Here is a 16,940-nt window from a genome sequence, read left to right on the forward strand (position 1 = left end):
TTTAAATGTTAAAAAGATCTGAATCAGCATGTCTCAAAGAATATTCAAATGGCTAGTGGACACCTAGAAAAATATACAACATTACAAATACTAGAGAAAACTAGGTTAAAACCACATTGAGGTATCTCACTATGTCATTATTAACACAGTTATAAATAAAAATAAAAAATATAATAAACTGATGGCAATGATGTGCAGTATTAAAATTTTCACATACTCAAGGTTAGATTGGAAATTGGTTCAACCACTATAGGTAAGAATCAACCCAATCCTAAAAAGTTAAACTTAGTGTTACCATAAGACCCCAAAATTCCACTTTAACTTATAGACCAAATAGACATCAAAACATATCCAAATAAAACTGGTACATGCATATTAATAAATAAGATAATTCATAATATCCAAAGGTTGGGAAACAAATTAATGTGCAAAAAGTAAGGAATGAACAAATAAATGTGACTTATTTACGCTATAAATTATGATTTGACTTTCATAGGGAAAACACAGGTGATATGTGAGGTTAAGGGAGCAATACTATAAACTGAGACCAGTTTATAGATGACCCCCACAAACTTTCCTTACAAACTATATAAAAGAAGAAAACAATTTGCCTGCAGACCTGCATGGTTTAGGTCAATAGGATATGTTATATTCCTCAGTAAACAAGCTGAAAACTGCAGGAGAAATACGGGCTCACAATGCCAATAAGAACTCAAGTTCACCTGAGTGAAAGGAGGGTGGACTTTTATGATCTTTACACACAGCAGCTTGCAGAACTCAGGGAGATAAGGGTAATTCTGTAACCATGAAACCTGTAAGGACAGGGTCCAATTGGAACAGGTCAACAAGGGCCAAAGTGACCTAGAGTTGCACAGTGGGTACTTGAAAGTCCATTGCCATTCTATTGTTAGTCAAAACTCAATAGATGGGCCTGAGTAGGACTCTCTGAAAGTTACCTTGGGACCCCCAAAACAATGGAAGGCAGAAAGGGTAGCCACTTCCTCCTCCCTTGAGAGTGTGCCCCCTTTTCCCTTTTCCTGTCACTTCCTGCTGCTACTCTGAGAAACGATTATAAAATCTTTCTGGCATGATCACAAGAATCAGGATGAGAAAGGACTGCCACAGCTGCCTTGGCTCATTGACATAGCTCATGCTCTGGGACAGCATGTAAAGGAATAAAGTCCTGAAACCTGCTACGACATGGGTGGACTTTTAAAGTCATTATTGTAAGTATTGAAATCAATCCCCAAAACCTGTACTGATTTAATAATAATTTGAAATGCCCCAGAGTAAACCCACCTTTTGAGAGAGAAAATAGATTAGTGGTTACCTAGGAATGAGGGAAGTGGAATGGTTAGAGGTCCTGAGATACTTTAGACTGTTAAAATGCTTTAACATTGAACGTTGACTGAGGTTTACAATTCTGAGATTCTTCTCTGAGACTGAACAATTAAAAACGGTGAGTTTTGTCCTATGTGAATTACATGCAAACAAAGATTTTACTGGAAAAAAATTTATTAGGCCATGATACCTAAGAAATGTTGATTCAACCACTTATGTACGTTAGTTCCAGTCCAAGGAGATTATAGGCACCTGTCATCTCACTTGTCACTGTTACTGACACTATTCTAAAACTCTTAACATAAGATGGGTACATTGCACATGCAGAAACATAAATTCTTTAGAAAATATTTTTAAATTTTTGTTCTTTTTAGTTATACATGACAACAGAGTATAATCTGACATACATATACATAAAAATGGAGTACATCTTATTCTGAGTAAGATCCCAGATTGTGGTTGTACCTAATTCACTGTGGTGTAGTCATGTATGTGTACATAGGAAAATTATATCAAAATCATTTCACTGTCTTTCCTCTTCCTGCCCCACCTCCCTTCCCTTCATTACCCTTTGTCTAATCTATTGAACTTCTATCTATTCTTCCCTTTTCCATCTTGTGGTATGTTAGCATCCACATATCAGAAAGAACATTCCACCTTTGGTTTTCAGGGATTGTTTTATTTTGCTTAGCATGATAGCCTCCAGATTCCTCCATTTTCCAGCAAATGTCATAAAGTCTTTTTTTTTTTTTTTAATATGGCTGAGTAACATTCTATTGTGTATATAAAATTTCTATATTGTGTATGGACAATTTCTTTGTCCATTCATCTATTGTAGGAAACTTAGGTTGGTTCCATAGCTAGTTATTGTGAATTGAGCTGCTATAAACATTGATGTGGCTATGTCACTATAGTATGCTGATTTATCCTTTGGGTATTTACCTAGAAGTGGGATAACTGGGTCAATAGTGGTTCTACCCCAAATTTTCTGAGGAATCTCCATACTGCTTTCCAGAGTAGGTGTACTAATTTGCAGTCCCACCAGCAATGTACGTGCCCCACCCTTTTCCCAAACCCTTGCCAACATTCACTGTTACTTGTATTCTTAGTTGTTGCCATTCTGACTGGAGTGAGATAAAATCTGAGTATAGTTTGAATTGGTATTTCTCTAATTGCTAGAGATGTTCAACATTTTTTTCATATGTTTGTTAACCAACAATATTTTTTCTTCTGTGAAGTTTTTTTTAGATCCTCTGCCCATTTATTAATTTTTTTTTCTTTTGGCATTAAGTTTTTTGAGTTCTTCATATATCCTGGATATTCATGCTCTATCTGAGGTGCAGGTGGCAGAGATTTTCCTCCATTCTGTAGACTCTCTCTTCTTGATTGTTTCCTTTGCTGTGAAGAAACTTTTCAGTTGGGTACAAAACAATTATTGATTCTTGATTTTACTTCTTGTTGAGGGGTCTTGTTGAGGAAGTCAGTTTCTAAGCCACCCTGATTGTTGGCTCTATATTTTCTTCTATAGGTATAGAGTTTCTGATCTAATGTCTAGATCTTTGAACCATTTTGAGTTGAGTTTTGTGCAGGGTGAGAGATATGAAGTTTCATTCTGATCATATGGATTTCCAGTACTATTTGTTGAAGAGGTTATCATTTCTCCAATATATGTTTATGGAGCCTATAGAGGATCATAAATTCTTAAATGCAGGAAAACATTTATAATCATGAAAGAGTCATCACACATACACAAAAAAACAGGAGGTCACCTATGCGGGTCTACTTGCCATCAATATATGTTAAATGTTCACTTTTGTATTTACTTTTACATGTATAAGTTACATTTTAACTAATGCATTCTGCTTCAATAAACGCAAGAGCTAATGATTTTTGCCTGGATAAAAATAAAGCAGAGTGAACCCGATTTGAACAGAAGCCTTAAATTTTACCAGGATGTCTGTGAAAATGACTGCAGTTCTGCTGCTTCTTCAGCTGAGTAATCACTTTGGTTCTGGAAGTTGCGGAGAGATGCTGGGGTGGGTAAGGGGGTACAGCCATTGGATCAACTTAAAGATAATACTGGGTCTGGCATGGTGGCATAAGCCTGTAATCGCAGAGGCTCAGGAGGCTGAGGCAGCAGATTGTGAGTTCAAAGCCAGCATAAGCAACAGAGAGGTACTAAGCAACTCAGTGAGCCCCTGTCTGTAAATAAAATACAAAATAGGGCTGATAGGGCTGGAGATGTAACTGAGTGGTCAAGTTCTGCTGAGTTCAATCCCTGGTTACTCAAAAAAATAATAATAATAATAATACTGGAGGACCTCACATAGAGGGAGCATGAGCTGACTGTTTTGAAATCTTCAACTTCTACTTCTCTGGATATTGACAAATCATCTGCCATTAAATTTGAGAGCTATCCTTCATCAATGTCCACAAGGAGTGCTTAAGGATCTTTATGGACATTCAGGATATTGATTTGTGAGAAGCCAGAAAATTGATTTTGGAAATATTATTCATTATAATAATAAAATTTGAGTGGATTTTATGATCACTTACAGAATTTATGTAAAGATGCTGTTTTGAACAAGAAACATACAACAAAACTACAAGAATCAAGGTATGATGTCATTCTTGCAGATGCCTTTTGTGCCTGTGCGGAGCTGCTGTCTGAGCTCCTTCAAACACCATCATGTACCCTCTGTTTCTTTCCTGGTAACATAGTGGAAGACTTCTTTTACCTCCTTCCTATGTGCCTTTCGTAATGACAGAATTAAGTGATCAAATGACATTCAAGGAGCAGGTAAAAAAGATGCTATACATGCTTTATTTTGATTTTTGGTTCAAAACGTTTAATGAGAAGAGGTGGAATCAGATTTACAGTGAGATACCAGGTGAGTTTCTTGTAGTATAAAAACTTACTTTCCTGGGGCTTTTTTACTTTCCTGGGGCTTTTTTTTTTATAACGTTATTATAAAATCATAACGTTAAAGAGCTGGGATCTTCTTAGAAACTGAAGCAATGAAGAATGAAACTCTGATTCTTGCAATCAAGTCAGAATAATTTCATACATATCACTCAGAGTAAAAGGAATGAATTTACTGATGGGTTATTTATATTTGAAATCTAATTTTAAACTTCACTAAATGTCTTTATGAACACAGACACAACATTGAAGACTTACCTGTATATTTCTAGTACAGCTGTCAACGTAATTCTAAGAAATTTGTTTACCTTTAGTTCAGTTAGATTCTTCATCTATTTTGTCATTATGCCTAAAGAATTCCTTCTCAGTTGTATGACAGTGTTTCCATCCCAGAGCAGGAAACCTATAATTGTGTTTCCTAGCCCTTTCACATTCCTTCACTAAGGGTCTGCAATTCATTTTCTTTAAGGCCTATAATGCCGAAGCACAGAAATGCAAATTGTTAGTCTTGTGTTTTTAACTATCTTTCGATTTAAAATAAAAGAACAAAAAAAGAATGTACAAGAATTTTATTTCATATTCTTAACTATTTCCAGCTCTTCTAAATAATATTTTTGTGTAATAAATATTTGCAAGTTCCTAACATGAGCACTAAGCAATAGTGGATACAAAGTAACAGAACCATATTCAAACTCCTTTCAACTCACTTGCAGAAATAAGAATCAGAATTCTTCTAAATTGTGCAAGCTAGATCAAAGAATGCTGGAAAGTTCCTTCATTAATGTAGTATATTGAATGGATTAGGTGAATCAAATATGTGTTTACATTTGTGTCTGTTACCATTCCAGCTTTGGAGGATAAACAAACACATAATACCTATTTACCAGCTGGCTTACTATGATGATATTTAAGATTTGGAATAATGAAGAGATTACACAGCATCTTCTCCAAATTTTCTCATATTGTTTTATATATATTTACATTTGTGTATATGTAAATATAAGCAACACATATGTAATAATATAGACATATATACATATTTTTCAAGAACACATACTAGCTTTATCAAATTTGAGCTTTTTTTTAAGATGAAGAAAGTTTTATTTTCACATATCTTTTTTTTTAATTTAGCTTTTAATTTTTTACAGACTGCATTTTGATTCATTGTACACAAATGGGGTACATCATTTCATTTCTATGGTTATACATTTGAACATATTTGCCTTCATTATTGAAAGTGCTTAAAGACACCAGGCATATTCCTATCTACACGACAACTGTTCAATGTCCTATAGCTTTAGTCTTCTTTTCCGGTTTAGGACGATCCACTACATTGTCAGAGACAGCGGCAAAAGCAGATATCTGGCTCATTTGCACTACTGGGATTTGGAATTTCCTCGCCCAAGCCTACCAAATGTTGATTTTCTTGGAGGACTCCACTGCAGACCTGCCAAACCTCTGCCTAAGGTAAACCTGTTCCCCTTTGGTTGTTTCTGTTGTCCTTGCTTCTTCACCAGGAATCATTCTCTCTTCCTCGCTCAGAAATGGCTCACTCACAGTGACATACTTATAGGAAATGGAGCAAAGAGACCTATCAATTGAAAATTTTGCATGCCTTCCCATTTATTAACTCTTGACATTACTTGCTAACTTTTACAGGTTATATTCATGGGGTTGCTGCCTGTGCCTATATACTAGGGTGTTGACCCTACGTTTCCATCTAGGAGTTGCATAGTTTCTGATCTAATTTCTATGTCTTTGATCCATAATGGGTTGATTCTTAAGTCGGGTGAGATATCGGGGTCTAGTTTCATTCTTCTACACTGTTTAGAAGAATGTAACCAGTAATGGAAAACTGGGTACCCAGTTTTCCCAGGATCACTTCCTAAAAAGGAAATCTTTCTTCCAGTGTATGATTTTGGCACCTCTGTCAAGGATCAGATGACTGTAGATGTGTAGGTTTATCTCTGTGTCTTCTATTCTGTACCACTGGTCTATGTGCCTGTTTTATGCCAGTACCATGCAGTTTTTGTGATGATAGCTCTGTGGTATAATTTGAAGAGAGATATTGTGATGTCTCCAGAATTGCTTTCTGGGATTAGAATTACTCTGGTTATTCCAGTTTTTTCATTCTTTCAAATGAATTTTAAGACTATATTTTCTAGTTCAATGTAGAATGACATTGGTATTTTCATGGGGATTGCACTGAATTTGAATATTGTTTTGGTTATATAACCATTTTAACAATATTAATTCTGCCTATTCATGAAAAGGGGAGGTCTTTCCATCTTTTGAGGTCTTCTTCAATTTATTTCTTCAATGTTCTACAGTTTTCATTGTAGAGGTCTTTTATCTCCTTGGGACACTTATGTTTAAAAGTTAGAGGAATTATAGGAAGGATTTTGAAAGACCTCTTTATACATCTCATCTAATAATTTAAACACATTAAAGAAAAATGGAGCTAATACAGTCAGTTGTTAAAAAATATTATTAAATCATGAAGCCTGAATTAGTTTTCATCCAGTTAGCTTGCAACACATGTATGAACAAAAGATTAGAATTCATCAAATAGTGAGACATATTACAAATCATCAAACAATATATGAATAGCCTTGTACGCAAATACATGAAGAAGATGGATAGGCAATTCACATAAGCAAATATGGCTAATAACATGTAAAAGATGTCAACGTCACAAAAGGAAATTGAAGGTATTCAATAAATTTCAATAAATCCTGTCAGCAAGTTATGAGTGGAAGGAACATACCTCGACACAATTGAAGACACATATACCAGAGACACAGATAACATGATATTGAACAGGGAATCTGAGAAGGATGTTCATTTCCAGCAATCTTAATCAATGTCGTACTGGAAGTCCAACCCAGAACAATCAACAAAAGAAAGAATATTCGTGCAAATTGGAAAGGAAGAAGTCAACTATCACTGTTTTGATTTCACATGATTTTATATGGAGAAATTCCTACTGACTCCACCAGAAACCTTTTGGAATGAAAAGAACAGATGAAGCACTCTTCATGATGTTACTGCATACAAGATCAACATACAAAAATGACAAAGTCTTCCTAAAAACCAATAAGAAACTATCTGAAAAATCAAGGAATCAATCAAAGTTACAATAGTTATGAAAAATTAATTAGCTAAATGAATTTAAGACAAAAAGTAAAAAAATTCTAAAATGTAAACTCCTAAACATGGATAAGAGAAATTGAATGAGACACACACAAAATGGAAAGTAGGCCATCTTTATAGGAAGAATTCGATTTGGTAGAATATTCACAAAATACAAAGCAATCTACAGTCAACAAGCAAAACTTAACAAAATAGGGAGGAACTTCATTATAGAAATAATTTATAAAATACAAAACTTCTCTAAGATATCATCTCCCCAATCTGAATGGCAATCATCAATAATACAAACAACAATAAATGTTGGTGAGAATGTGGGGAAAACGGTACATTGATACATTGCTGGTGGGAATGCAAATTGGCGCAAACTTTATGGAATGCCGTATGGAGATTCCTCAGAAACTTGGAATAGAACCACCATTTGACCCAGTTATTCTACTCCTTGCTTCATTCCTAAATCGCCATACTACAGTGATATAGCTATATCCATGTTTATGGCACTTCAACTCACAATAGCTAAACTATGGAACCAACCTAGATACCCTTCAACAGATGAGTGGATAAAAAAAATGTGGTATACATATGGTGAAATATTACTCAGACTTAAAGAAGAAAGAAATTATAGCATTTGCCAGTAAATTGATGGAGCTGGAGAATATCATGCTAAGCAAAATAAGCTAATCCCAAAAAACCAAAGGCTGAATGTTTTCTCTGAAATGTGTATGCTAATTCACAATATGGGGGAAAGGGTGCTAGGGAAGAAGAGAGATACTTTAGATTGGGTAGAGGAGAATGAAGGGAGGAGAAGGGGTATGGAGATAGGAAGGGTAGTAGAATGTATCAGACATTATTACCCTATGTATATATATAACTATACAACTGTTGGGGTTCTACCCCATGTCCAATCAGAAGAATGAAAAATTTTACTCCAGCTATCCATGATGTATCAGAAAGCATTCTACTGTTTAGGAGACATAGCATATCTGAACAAAAACAGCAAAGTGAGAGATATTAGAATACTTTGCCGCAAAATATATTATAAATTATAATAACCAAATAGCAAGGGATTAGCATAAAATCTGATAGGTGGGCCAATATAATAGAATACAGAACCAAGAAAACTATCCACCAGTTTACAGTCAACTGATTTTCAATAAAGGATCCAAAAAATATTTTAAAGAAAGAACAGTTTCTTCAATAAAAGATGATATGAAAACTGAATTTTCATATGTATAAGACTGAAACTCTACCTCTACAATTCACTAAATAATTAATCAATTAAAAATAGATTAAAGATATAAATGTAAGTAAACAAATTATAAAACTACTAGAAGAAAAACTTCAGACAACTGGCCAGAGCAAAGGGTTACTGACTCTAACCCAAAAGCACACCAACAAAAGTAAAAACTGAAGAATGTAACAGCAAAGGAAACAATCATGAGAGTTAAGAGAAAACATATGGAATGAGAGACAACATTTGCAAACCATTCATCCAACAAAGGATTAATATTTTCAATATATCAAGGTCCCAATCACCTCACTATACCAACAATTAAAAATAGGAGAAACATCTGAATAGAACTTTCTCCTGGAAGATATACAAGTGGCCAAAAAGGGTATGAAAAAAAAAGAAAAAAGCTCACCATCAATAATTATCAGGAAAACACAAATCAAATCACAATGAGGTATCATCTTATTCCAGTTACAGTGAATGCTATTGAAAGACAAAAAATAAAATGTATTGGCAAGGATACAGAGAAAAAACTAGGCTTTTATATTGTTTGAAGGAATGTGAGTTAGTGCATACATTATGGAAAACAGTATGGAAGGGTTACAAAAAAGAAGAAACACAAATACCATGAGATGCAACCATTTTCTTTCTGGGTGTGTATAAAAACAAAAGGACATCTGCTTGTCAAAGAAATATCTACACTGCCACGTTGCTTTCAGCACTCTTCACAATGTCAAAAGCATGTTATCTAACCAAATGACCACCAACAGGTAAACAGATAGAGAGAACATGGAATATGAACAGAATTATTTTATTTAATATATTTTACATAGTCAATCATTATTTGCATAAGCTGATGAAATTCATTGTGACATTTCCATACACATACTGTGCTTTAATCCTATCCTCCCTGCCTACTATTTTCCCTCCTCTCTCTTCTGTAACCCTTTTCCTCTTTCTTAACAGTCCCTCTTTGATGTTTTTTAATTCCCATAATGAGAGAAAATATGTGATACTTGTCTTCCTGTGCATGTCTTATCTCACTTAAAATGATGACCTCCATTTCCATTCATTTTCCTATAAAGAACATGGCTTATTATTAACAGCTGAATTGAATTCTGATTTTACACACACACACACACACACACACAGATATATATATATAGATATAGATATAGATATAGATATAGATATAGATATAGATATATATATAGATATATATATATATACACCTTCTCCTTAATCCTTCATCTGTGGATGGGAACCTAGGCTGATTGCATAGCTTGGCTATTATGCATATTATTATAATAAAGACAAGTATTCTGGAATCTCTTTTCTATACTGACTTCTATTTCTTTGAATGTATGCCTAGAAGTGGTATAAATGGATCATACGATAGTCCTTATTTTTAGTTTTTTGATGAAACTCCATATTGTTTTCCATAGTTGCTGTTGTTTGTATTCTGCCAATAGGACATGAGAGTTATTTCTTCATCAGATCCTTGTTAAACTTTGTTATTTTGTTGTTGTTGTTGTTGTGACATCAGCCATTTTGACAGGGTGAGGTAGAATATCAATGTAGTATTGATTTGCATATCCCTTATAGCTAAAAATGGTCAGTTCTATTCTTGACACATTTGTTGGTGACTTGAACTTCTTTTTACAAGTATTTATTCAAATCTTTTGCCTATTTGTTGTTTCTATGACTTTTTCTTTAGTTGAACATTTTTTAAATTCCTTTATATATTCTGGATATTAATTCTCCATCAGATGAATAACTAACAAAGATTTTGTCCTATTTGAAGGTAGCTCCTTTTCTGTAAGTTGCTTCATTTGATGTGCAGACACTTTTAAATTTGATGTACTCCAATTTACCATTTCTTACATTTACTTTGCAAGCTTTGTAGTCCTATTCAGAAAAGCCCTGCCACCATGCCCGACCCAATATTATCTGTGACAGGTGCACGGGTCCCAGCACTCAGCCCTCCAGACTGCCTGGGAGAGAAGTGCCTGAAATATTAATAGGAGCTGTTTGGTTTAAGGCTGTATATTGTTCTCATTACATGCTGTTAATATTGATTTCCTTAAATATGAGATACTAAAGACTTTCAGGGACACCGTAAGTCTATAGGGTAGGAACTGCACTACCTCAGATCCACACTGCTAGATAGGAAGACACATGAACAACATGAGAAAAGAAGGTAAAATAAGCACCCCAAACAATCCAAAATGCTCCAGTAATAGATTTCATTGACAATACAGTGTAAGAAATATCACAGAAGGAGTTCAGAATGTACATATTCATGGCTTAAAGACTGATGTAAAGTATAAAATCAGACACAAATTTCAGGGGGTGACTGATCACTTTAATAGAGATAAAAATTATGAAAAGAAACCAAACAGATATCCTTAAATGAAGGAATTAATAAACCAAATTAAAAATTCAATGGAAAATATTTCATTCTATCACCAATAACATAGTTATAATAAAAGTAATAATAAAGTGTTGGCAATAATATGAGAAATCAAAACACTCATGTAACACTTGTTAGAATGGAAAATAAGTTCACTCACTTGTATAAAGAGTTTTCCAGGACCTAAATGGTTAAACAGAATTTTCATAAGACCCAGAAATTTAACTTTAACTTACATACCAAATATAAATGAAAATGTCTAAATAAAACTAGTACATAAATATTAATAAAAAAGATCATCATAATAGCCAAAGGATGGGAAAAAACTAGTGTTCAGCAACATAGGAATGAGCAAAAAAAATGTGATCTATTTTATACCATGAATTGTGGCTTGACTTTGATAGGTAACACACAAACTTTAAGAATGGGAACATGAGGTTCAGGTAACAATTCTATAAAGTAGGACTACTGGACTGACTCCCACATGCTTTCTTTTGTAAATAAAAGCTATTTTACTGCAATGGTGCCTGGTTTATTAGAGTATGTTACATTCCTCCACAAAGAAGCTGTTATCTGCCAGAGAAATGCAGGCCCAAAATGTCAATAATGATACCACTTATCCTGCACAGAGGGAGAGTTCGACTTTTATGACCCCTACAAAGACCTGATTACAAAATGTAGGGAGATAAGGATAATTACCTTTAATCTTAAAATCTGTTTAGGAACAGGTTGCAATTAGAACAGGTCAGCAAGGTTCAAAGTGACCTAGAATTACACTGTAATTTACCATGAACAGGGGGAACTTTAAAGTCTGATGTCCTTATGTGCTCTTGCAAAAGTGAAAGGCAGACCTGGGCAGACTCTTATGGAAAATTCCCTGAGACCCCCCAAAAAACTGGAGGGCAGGAAGGGCATGCTGTCCTTCTCCTGAGTGGACCACTCACTCCCTTGAGTGTCCCCTTATCCCTTTTCTTTCCCCTTCAATACACTTATGTCTGCTGCTCTGAGAAATGTTTATACGATATTTCTGGCATGATACAAAAGTAAGAATGAGAAAGCATTTCCATGACTGCCTCAAATCACTGCATACCTCATACCCTGTCACATCATAAAAAAGAATGAAATCTTGACACATGCTTCAACCTGGATTAATGTACCTTTAAGACTTACAATAATTTGTCAGTATTGAAATCAATCACCAAAATCAAAAACAATTATTTGAAATTGTTGAAATCAATCACGGAAACTCATATATTATATAAAAATATTTAAATCCCTTCAGAATAAGCATATCTATATAGAGAGGAAAATGATTAGTGATTACCCGGAATGGGTGATGTGGAATGGTTAGAGGTACTGGAAGAGTTTGGATTGCTAAAATGCTTCAATATTGAAGGGTAACTGAGATTTCCAATTCTGAGATTCTACACTGAGATTAAAAAATTGAAATGGATACTTAAAAAATTTTTTTTATCTATGAGAATTACATACAAACAAAGATTTTACTGGGAAAAAATCTGTTAAACCATGATACCTATGAAATGTTGATTCAACTGCATATTTACTTTAGTTCCAGTCAAGGAATCTATATGCACAAATCACCTCACTTGCCACATTCCTCACACCATTCTAAAACTCTTAACATAAGACAGGTGCATGGCACATGCAGGATCATCAATTATTAACTGCAGGAAAGCATTTGTAACCATGAAATAATCATTACACATACACAAACATAAGGTCACCTAACCTTTGATTTTTCTACCTGGCATCCAGATATTCTAAATGTTCACTTATTTATTTATTTTGATGTGTACAAGTTAAAATTTAACTAAGTAATGATTTCTTCTTGGATATCAAAAAGAGCAGAGGGACTTCAATGTGAAAAGGAAGCCTTGCATTTCACCAGGATGTCTACAAAAATGACTGCAGTTCTGCTGCTGCTACAGCTGAGTAGTCACTTTGATTCTGGAAGTTGTGGAAAGGTGCTGGTGTGGACAATGGAATTCAGCCATTGGATCAACATGAAAGCAATACTGGAGGAGCTCACACAGAGGGGGCATGAGGTGACTGTTTTGAAACCTTCAGGTTTCTTTTTTGTGGATGGAGATAAATCATCTGCCATTAAATTTGAGAGTTATCCATCATTGGCCAGCGAAAATGAAGAGAGGTATTCTATTGAGTCATTCAATGTAATGATTTATGAGATGCCAAAACAACCATTTTGGAAATATTTTTCAACATTTCAAGAAATTATGAGTCTACATTCTGATATTGTAGAGAATATATGTAGAGATGCAGTTTTGAACCAGAACCTTATGGCAAAACTACAGGAAGCAAAGTTTGATGTTGTTCTTTCCGATGCCATTTGTCCCTGTGGTGAGCTACTGGCTGAAATTCTTCAAAAACCATTTGTGTACACTCTCAGATTCTCTCCTGGATACACAGTGGAAAAGTATAGTGGGGGACTTCTCTTTCCTCCTTCCTATGTACCTATTATGTTTTCAGAACTAAGTGATCAAATGACATTCATTGAGCGGGTAAAAAATATGCTATACATGATTTATTTTGACTTTTGGTTTGAATCATTTAATGAGAAGAGATGGAATCAGTTTTACAGTGAGATACTAGGTGAGTCACTTGTAGTATAAAATCATAACTTTTCTGGGCCTTTTTTTTTTTTTTTGCAGTACTGGGGATTGAACTCAGGGCCTTAGTGCTTGCAAGGCAAGCACTCTACCAGCTGAGCTATCTCCCCAGCCCTTTTCTGGGCCTTTTTGAAGTTGAACTTACAAGAATGTAAAGTCAGAGGATTTTTTTTTTTAAATAGTGAGTTATTTAAGAAAAGTAAGTCATCTATCAAACTCAAAGTGCTAAAAAAAGTACATTAAAGAATAAGAAACCTTTGGTCATCACTTGTATAAGATAAAACAGCAACACCTATAGTCACCACATAGAGCTCTGAGGACTTCTCCAGGCAACTGCATACAGTTTACCATTGCACTATTCATTTTATTTACCTTTGAAAACTGATTTTAAACTTCACTAAATGTCTTGATGAACATAGACACAAAGACGGAGGACTTACTTGCATATTTTCTATTTCAACAACGCATGTAGCACTAAGAAAATTTTTCCCTTAAGTTCAAATAGATTCTTCATTTAGAAAGTATTTTGTCATTTTACCTAATGAATTCCTTCTCAGTTGTGTGACAATGTTTCCATTCTAGACAAGGTGGCTTATAATTGTGGTTTCTAGCACTTCAACATTCTTCACTAAGGCTTTGCAATTCATTCTGTTTAAGGCCTACAATGTTGAAGCACAGAAATGCAAATTATTAGTCTTATGTTTTAAACTGTCAATTATAGAAAAAAAGAATAAACAATATGAGTGAGGAAAAATTTTATTTCATATTCTTAACATTTTCCAGCTCTTCTTTCAAAGTATTTTTATGTAATAAATAGTTACATGCTTCTAAAATGAACCCTAAGCTGTAGTGAATACAAAGAACAGAACCATATTCAAACTCCATTCAGTTTCCTTGCAGAAACAAGGAGCAGAATTCTTCATCTAAATTGTATGAATTAGATGAAAGAATTCTGGAAAATTCTTTCTATTAGTGTAGTATCTTTCATGGATTCTGTAACTCAAATATTTGTTTACATGTATAGTTGTTAATTTTTCAGCTTTAGTTTATAAAAACATATTTACCTCTATACTGGCTATTTTATTTTGATGATTAAGCTTGTAAATGGTGAAAAGATTATAGATAGTGTCTGCTCCAAAATCTCATATATATACATATATATATATGTATATGTACATACATATATATATACACACACATGTAAGTATAAGCATTGTATAAATAATAAATATAAACATATATACATATTTTCCATGCACACACAGTAGCTTTATCAAACTACAGACACTTTTGAACATATTTGCCTTCATTTTTGAAAGTGCTTAAAGACACCAGGCATATTCCTACTACACGACAACTGTCCAATGTCCTATAGCTTTAGTCTTCTTTTCCGGTTTAGGACGACCTACTACATTGTCAGAGACAGCGGCAAAAGCAGATTTCTGGCTCATTCGCACCTACTGGGATTTGGAATTTCCTCGCCCAAGCCTACCAAATGTTGATTTTGTTGGAGGACTCCACTGCAGACCTGCCAAACCTCTGCCTAAGGTAAACGTGTTCCCCTTTGGTTGTTTCTGTTCTCCTTGCTTCTTCACCAGGAATCATTCTCTCTTCCTCGCTCAGAAATGGCTCACTCACAGTGACAGACTTACAGGAAATGGAGCAAAGAGACCTATCAATTGAAATTTTTGCATGTCTATACCATCACAATTATGTGAATTTTATTTTTTATTACAGAAATAAAGGAACTTTTGAGGATAGGGTGAGTTAAATGAAGATTTTCATTATTCAACTTATAAGAAAATACCAGTCATTCTCTCAAAGAATATTGAGAAGTGAGTAGCATGTACTCCAGGAAAGTGCTGAATGTGCAGAGAAACAAAGTAGCACCATCTCTACCTCAAACACCTTTCATTCTTCATGATAGTTAGACTGTGAGCAAGAAAGAGAAATTGTGTGGGAACTGTTATAATAAAGAAAGCACCGGTGTTTCTTGCCTATTCCAAGGTTATTAGAGACCTCAGGCAAATTCCCTGAAGGAACATGGGTCTCCACACCACAGTTGCCTGACTGAAAGATAATAGAAAAAATAGATGTTGCACATATAACAAGGAGTATAACTTGTGTATACTTAATGAGTACCTATTAATTGGTACCACTTGTCTGTGTAGGCTACCCTTAGTTCATAATTATCAACAGATCTATAAGCATATAGAATTGTATTTCTTAAAATGAACCAAGAATTAATGTATTTTTAATGAATATCACACACCACTATGACACAATTGAAAAGCAAGCATTTTTTTAGTACATCATTTCTTGATGTTTTAAGAGATCCTTTTTGGCTACATCTTTAGTAGCAACATAAAATCTGATCTTTTTCAATGCTTAAAATCAAAATTTGAAAAGCATAATGAAAACTTAATAATGCCTAGTTCTATTTGCTTAACCAACTTTGGAAATTATACAGACAAATGTTAGGTTAAAAACAGTATTTATTGCAGTAATTTATAACAGAAACTTTGCAAATTAGTTAGATATACAACATGGAGTAATGATGCAAAACTTATACTTTGTTTGTGTTATTATAATCATTTTATCAAAGAATACTCAATGTCAGGTATTATGCAAATATCTTTGGAAAATGAGGGGCAAATGAAAAATAAGATTGTTATTTTTTTGGAAGATGAAAAACATATATAATAGAATTAGGTTCTCCAAATATGTGCCATATATATGCACTTAGTTGTATGAACAAAAAGCAAAACAGAATGAAAACATACATTTTTATATGTATTTGTTATGTAGGGTTGGAAACCAGGTCCTTGTACATTCTAAGCAAATTTTGGGACACTGAACTCTATCTTCGGGCCTTCAAACACAAATCTTAAATCTATTTAAATTTTAAACAACAAGAAGATTATTAGTAAGATAATTTCCTTTTTAATACTACTCTAATTTTTATAATGAACTTTTAAATTTTAATTTTAAAAGATGTTGCAGAATGAAAAGGATCAGTCTTCTCAGAGGTTACTACGTAATATGAGGATATGTCAGTTAATCATTTAAGTATGTGAAAAATAAAAAATAAATTATGAATGAATAAATAAAGAAAAAGAGAATATTTCACACAACATGGATGAAGAAGGGTTTAAGCAGAGCATTAAGACAAAATAACGCATATAATTGCCTACAGTAATAAAAGTAATCAGAACACATAGAATATCTGGTTGT

At 33.9% G+C, this 16,940-nt stretch overlaps 1 protein-coding gene across 4 annotated transcripts in view; it reads left to right on the forward strand.

The window, feature by feature from the left end:
- The first annotated feature begins 1,112 nt into the window (after positions 1-1,112).
- The window catches only part of LOC124994603 (UDP-glucuronosyltransferase 2B20-like), a 41,145-nt gene continuing 25,317 nt past the window's right edge, over positions 1,113-16,940 (forward strand). Inside the window, exons 1-2 of one of the 4 annotated variants that reach the window (XM_047566716.1) lie at positions 1,113-1,226; positions 5,584-5,731. In XM_047566716.1, the coding sequence (XP_047422672.1) occupies positions 1,201-1,226; positions 5,584-5,731 (174 nt within the window). In that variant the 5' untranslated portion in view covers positions 1,113-1,200. Of the gene's footprint in view, positions 1,227-5,583; positions 5,732-12,952; positions 13,690-15,105; positions 15,255-16,940 lie in introns of those variants that run through there. The other 3 variants (XM_047566713.1, XM_047566714.1, XM_047566715.1) reach the window with 3 other exon arrangements.

Source organism: Sciurus carolinensis, chromosome 10 (genome assembly GCF_902686445.1).
Source record: "Sciurus carolinensis chromosome 10, mSciCar1.2, whole genome shotgun sequence".
In the NCBI taxonomy this organism is placed as follows: Eukaryota; Metazoa; Chordata; class Mammalia; order Rodentia; family Sciuridae; genus Sciurus; species Sciurus carolinensis.